Genomic DNA, 6,298 nt, shown 5'->3' on the forward strand with positions numbered 1-6,298 from the left:
CCCTCCTTTGATGCACTAATCTGGTAGGGATTTTCTTTGACCTCCCTTAGACTTATCACCCTTCATCTATATTGTGTAGCTCGTGCACATTAATATCTTTGTTCTTTTCATGATTTTCATCAATTTTGTAAGGTTCGTCGGTTGCATATTAATCTGCTGTAGACTGAGGAAACACTGATAAAATAAGGCATTAGGTTTGTGAAGACACACCTGAATTTCTCAAAGATTCCCAAGTAATTAAGAAAAAAGTGAGGAGAAAACTAGGGTTCTTGAAAGATAGATAAATAAATGAGTACAGTTCAAAAATGTGATCCCACATCTTGGGAAGACTTTTCTTGACTAGCTGAATGATACTCAGAAAAAAAAGGAAAAAAGAAAGATAGAAAAGGGTACTGGAACACGTTATTGTAATCATTTTATCCTAATACGGTATTCATACCTTAAACGAATGGAGAATAGGGGCATGGTCCACTATGCAACAAATAGTCAAACATTTTAAATCTTTGGAAAATCCAGGATGAGTATGAGAATGTAGTTTCAACCAGCAGCGTGCGTCCTGACATCTCTCTGGCCATTTGATAGTTATCAGTAGGAAGGACGAACCAAGTGCTGAGCATTTTATGATGCATTAATAGAAGCCTGGATTTGTTCCAAAGTTCTTCCTTTGGTTTCAGGTACTATCTTGATCACAAACAAAATTGAGAGTGCATTGACTGCAGCATAAAGAATGAAAGTACCTGCAACCAGTGAAACTAATGTGAGCATACATATCTAACCTTTAGCTGTCTTGATATGCAGTAAACAGTTTATACCCCTCCCTTGTTATTAGTTTCTCCTTTCTTCTGTCAATCAATGTTAACCATGATGGATAAATGGACTTACCCGCCAAACCCTATCTTCAATCAAATTTGCTTGCAAGTTGCAAAACTAATTTCCAATATAGGTTCCTTAGGCACTTTTTTTTTTTCTATCTTTTTTGCATGATACTCATTTTTGCATTACTCCTGAGATGATATTTGTGGCAACCGCTTACCAAAAGAGTTCCAGGTCATGAGGAAGTTGAAAGTGTAAGAGCATGCCCATGCCCCAAACCAATTCACTAGTGTTGCAAGGCTCCCCGCAGCCCCTTTAATATTTATAGGATATATCTGCATGAAAGGTAATTCTTAGGCTCGACATGTCTCAAATGTTAATAATAGAGGATAGTACAGATTTTACATACCTCCGACATTACAACCCAGGGAACTGCTCCCATTCCTATTGAAAAGGACCCGATATAGACCTGCATTTGAGAATGATTATTATATAAACCGGAAGGAAAACCTCCACTTTTTCCACATGGTTGAGGGAGAGTGGGGATCGGGGTAAGCTACTATGAAGAGGACAATCAGAAGGGATAGTGATGGTACCAGTATGCCTGTTACGGCAAGTATTGGTGCTTCCTTTACTGCAATTTCATGTCCCTGGTCAAATAATAAATATTTTGGTCAAAATGTTCAAGAGACATGCTAAGAATTTTAAGCAGTTCAGGTTTTAATGTTAACCTTCAGATAGAATGAGGTTCCTGTTAGTATACAGCCTATGACAAGTCCTGTTGCAGAAACCTGCAAAGATATGGTTATCATTATATTTGGTGAATGCAACGGGTAATATCCTAAAGAAAATGGATTTCTTTTCCGAGATTTACCAATAAAAGAGGCTTTCTTCCAGCTCTGTCAATTAAGACTGCACCCAATGCGGTGATGGGAACCTGATGAAGAAAATAAAGTAAAGTGAATGATCCATTATAACACCAGACCTTAGGAGGAAGATATCTAACATCCATAGAACTGAGAGGGTAAGAGTTGAAACCTGTATAATTGCATAGATTATAGTTCCGACATCAGAGGGGAACCCTGGAAAAGGAATACAGTTAAAGAACAAATAACTTTATGGTTTAACACAGTTCTTTGCTTTAAATTCTTGAGCTGAAGGGAAATGAAATGAGATGTCATATTTTACAGGCCTTCAATCTTAAATTGGGACTATAGATACAAATGGCGAAGAAAGTAGGCTAAGGAGATTAGTGAGGTTTCAAGTTCTAAACATTATCTTCCTCATCTGCTTATCACATTAGGTGATTATACAATGTTGAAGGTCCTACATTTCTTGTCGTGTAAAGGATGATATTTGACAATGAGGGATTTCTACCTGAGGACTCAAATATGCTACCGGTGTAGAAACAGATTCCATTGATTCCACCGAACTGTTGAAACACCATAAGTCCAACTCCTACCTGGCCATTGGTTTGTCATAAACATAAATTAACTAACAGTTTCAGCTACCAAGTTGTCGAAAAACAATATGTGGAAAAGGAACTTTACTATGAGTGAGCTCAAGTATCTTCTTTGAAACAAATCAAACAAGTTGACTTTGGGAAGCTTTTCAAGGGTTTCTATATAATCCTGTCAAGCAAATCAGATAAGTAATATTAGGAGAGTATTTTGAGGAAACCTCCGAAGAATGAAAGAAACTGAAATTTGAGTTTCCCAGAATAATGAACCTGGATTTCAGCTGCCTCCTCAGATATGTCAGCATCTTTGCCTCTAAGTCTGCGGAGTGCAAGTTCAAACTCCTTTTGATGTCCTATTTTTGCCTACATATTTGATGGAAATGTTATGTCATTTTCTAGATTTTACCGACAGGATGAACTCTTAGCCGTTGAATATTGTAACTCACCAACCACCTAGGAGACTCTGGAATAATAAATAGACCGAAAAGGAGAATAGCACATGGAATTAATCCTGAAAAAAGAAAATCAAACCCTTAGCACTTGAATACATTGTTCATTGTGGTTATTTCTCAGTTTTTCTTTTGTTCTTCTTTTTGCGTGTCTTTTCCTTGTAGTAGCAGATAGCTCTTCCTAGATCTCACAATACAACTTAATTCTAAAACAAACCTGTTAATGCCAAAGCTCTCCATGTCAGCATAGTTCCTATAATGAAGGCAACTGAGACTCCACAACATATCATCAGCTGGAGGTGTAGAAGTAACAAACTGTCAAGGGAGGATAATCAACAGCCAACTACAACATCTACTCTATAATCTGTAAAAGTATAGTATGTTTCTTCCTATTTAGCTTTTCTTATTTTAGTGAAGACTGAAATAACCACGTTGTTTTCAGTTTATCTGAACTAAAGAAATGGTGATATACATTACTCGATAAATAATAGAAAATGTTGGAGTAATAGTCCTAGTTATACTATATTAAAATAGTGTCTCCTACATTTCAATAACCTTAGGACACAAAGTTAAAGGGCAGTAGTCTTGTAGAAAAACAATGCGCAGGTTTTACTGGCACTGGAGTACTGTTATTAGTTCAGCTATAATATGATAAGATTAGCGACCAAAACAATTTAAAAATGGTTATTACATTTAGGATAAGAAGTTGAAAAACAGAATTAGTCGAGGTGCACAAGTTGGCCAGAACATCACTGTTATCAAAAATCTATATAACTAAGATTGAAAATTTTCAAGTAAAAGCATTCTACTATAAAATTGCTGTATGGAGCACAGGTAGAAAGTGTACTTCTTTACCTGGTTTATGGTTGTCAAAGCTCCTCGTAAATCTCTAGGTGCAATTTCAGCTATAAATACAGGCACCTGATTTGTAGTTGTCAGGGAAATGTTGGAATCAAGAAAGTTGAAAGCACACTATAGTTGGATATTTTGATAAAATCTCTAGGAAACAGAGTATGTACCACGTAAGAATAAACTCCCATTCCATATCCTGTTGCCAATCTTCCAATGTCCAGAGAAAGAGCTCCCTTTGAAGAGGAAAAGATAGTTATCAGTTTGTAAGACCTATGAAGCAATACCGTGTCATGAATAGGAAAAGAGAACTTGTAATAAACCTGAGCAAAGTAAATGGCCAACCACCCAGCAACACAGAAAGCACTTGACATTCTCATTGCCTGTTTGCATGTTACACATAGTCATATAATTATCAGGCTGTAATAAAGAAGATATATGGAGGTGTATACTGGTGTATTTAGAATATACTCCAGGCTTACCCCTTTACGGCCAATATAATCAGCAATGGGACCGCTTGTGATTGCTCCAATCATCGCACCAAATGTCAATATTGAGCCAAAGAGCGAGAACTGCATAGTACAAATGTTGAACACATCTAAGGTAAAGTCTAATACAAGAACACAGGCTAAGAATGCCAAATATTCTTATAACAAGAAAGGTATTCCATTAAGGACTGAAGTATTCTAAGCAAGGTAGATTCTTGACATCATGTTAGTTTTCTTTCCTCTAGTAAAACCACGTTTTCCAGAAAATTAACAAGTCCATACAAACATTTGTGTCTTATGCTAGTTCGTTTTTTATTTGTATGGAATAACTATTAGGCTAATTGCAAGTATATTGAACTTTTCTTGATCAGACTAACTAGAAAATGCTCATCTAACCAAGTGAATGAGTGAAGGATTTAACTTATATATACTGACAGTGCAAAAATAATTTACACTTATCACTATACTTGATAGTAGGTTACTTGTTATCACTATACTTGAATCTATTATAGTAGGTTACTTGTCTTATTTTACCCGTTACTAATTTCATACTACCTATAGTTATCCTTTAGGTAACCTGATAGTTTAAAAAATTGATTAAATGTCAATGTATAGAAGTTATACTCGTTGAGTGAAAGTATACTGTAGAATTGCAGGCATGTAATTATCTGTATAGAAATTTACAAGCCAGCCAAAGTTTCTATGCGCTAGCTTTTTTCCTTGTTTTTACTGTATATAAAAGAAACAGGTACACTCCTTCCAGAAAAGTAGATAGTATGTACACTTCTTGCTTACCTCTGCTATAGATAAATTGAGATCTTCTCTGATGGCTGATTGTGTTGGTGATGAATAGCCAGCCTGAAAAGTTGAGAAACGTCACATTTGAGAAGGGAGAAAACGAGTGATTTAAGTTATATACACTAACTAACACTGCAAAGATTCTTTTACACTATCAATCGACATAGTTTAACTTATTAAATCATATTAATGACCATTTTTTATCAGGTTATTAATTAATGTTTGCCATAAATATTATCTTATGAGTAATCTGATTGTACAAATATTTACATCGTCAAGTGCATAGAACTTAAACTAAGAAAACAAGAGTAGACCCTTGAATGAACTAGTCAGAGAGATGAACTTACACAAGATCCAAATGCAAAGGAACCACACACAGCCACAAATGTGGTGAGGTAAACCATGCACCTGTTTTGCTTCTTCTCATAGCAGCCATTCTCTGCCTGTTCTTCTGTTACCCTTTTATATGTTTGAGTGATCAGAGGAGCTCTTATCTCTTCGTGTAACCTGTTCTCACTCTGCTCTATATCTTCCTTCATATTTGGTTTGGAGTGTTTGGTTCAAATAAAGAAGTAAGAAGATTTTTAGAGGCAAGGACTATAAGTGAGGAAGAGAAGCAAGAAAGGAAGGGAGTTTTTGGATGAGCGCCATATGCGTATTTTTATGCTGTGGAAGTTGTACACATGGTTCCTTTCTAGGAGTATTTAATTTTCTAGGTGTAATCAGATCTGCCTCCCAAATATTGTGGCGATAACAATAGTAATATTTTTAATGAAATGACTTGGCAGAGCTAGAACTGACGTGTGAAACTGATTAAAGCAACAGAAGTTACCTTTTGGAGCTAATCACATTTGAGTTTTGAATCGAACTTTATATTTGTGTAAATAACAAGTATACCTTGAATTAGATATACATTTGAGAATTAACTCTTCGAATCAGCGTAAACGGCGTTTAAATTGTGGATTAGACGCTCATTGAAAAAAATCTTGTTTCTATGTATTTGGTCCACTTTGACAGTGACCGATTAATTTCTAGAGCAGACATATCGTTAATCCCCTTTCTTACGTTTTTCCTTTTTTAACCCCTTCTGATTTGAGCCATTTAAGATCCATTAACAATTATTTGAGTCGTCAAATCTGGTGTAGAGTGGTCTTTATTCCGTGTCCTATAAATTTGTCGTTGAGTTTATTGATTTATAATCAAAATATATTCTTTGTCGTACAGCTCATTTATCTTTTCATTTAATGCTGTATAAATATCTTAACAAAAACAGTGGTCCTTATCCTAAGCTGCTAAGCTTTCTCCTTTAATTTTTTATTTATATTTGTCATGGCATAAGCCCATGACACGCATAGGCAGATGTAGTCATATAGCAACAACTTCATTTAAACTTCTAATTTTTGCTTGGAATACAAATTTATATGCAAAAATTTACTGAAATT

The 6,298-nt window shown here is 35.4% G+C and overlaps 1 protein-coding gene across 1 annotated transcript; it reads right to left on the reverse strand.

Annotated features, from left to right (window-relative positions):
• Positions 1–249: 249 nt before the first annotated feature.
• Positions 250–5,734, reverse strand: LOC107768121 (sugar transporter ERD6-like 7). Its single transcript, XM_016587225.2, has 18 exons — positions 5,204–5,734; positions 4,854–4,916; positions 4,053–4,142; positions 3,894–3,953; positions 3,741–3,806; positions 3,577–3,642; positions 2,939–3,014; positions 2,719–2,783; positions 2,543–2,635; positions 2,364–2,444; positions 2,191–2,275; positions 1,852–1,895; positions 1,688–1,750; positions 1,545–1,604; positions 1,410–1,463; positions 1,223–1,282; positions 1,034–1,148; positions 250–737 (listed from the first exon to the last, which is right to left on the reverse strand). The coding sequence occupies exons 1-18, from the start codon at positions 5,393–5,395 to the stop codon at positions 619–621; spliced, it is 1,452 nt and encodes a 483-aa protein (XP_016442711.1). The 5' UTR covers positions 5,396–5,734; the 3' UTR covers positions 250–618.
• Between the last annotated feature and the right edge of the window lie 564 nt (positions 5,735–6,298).

This window comes from Nicotiana tabacum, chromosome 19 (assembly GCF_000715075.1).
Source record: "Nicotiana tabacum cultivar K326 chromosome 19, ASM71507v2, whole genome shotgun sequence".
NCBI lineage: Eukaryota > Viridiplantae > Streptophyta > Magnoliopsida > Solanales > Solanaceae > Nicotiana > Nicotiana tabacum.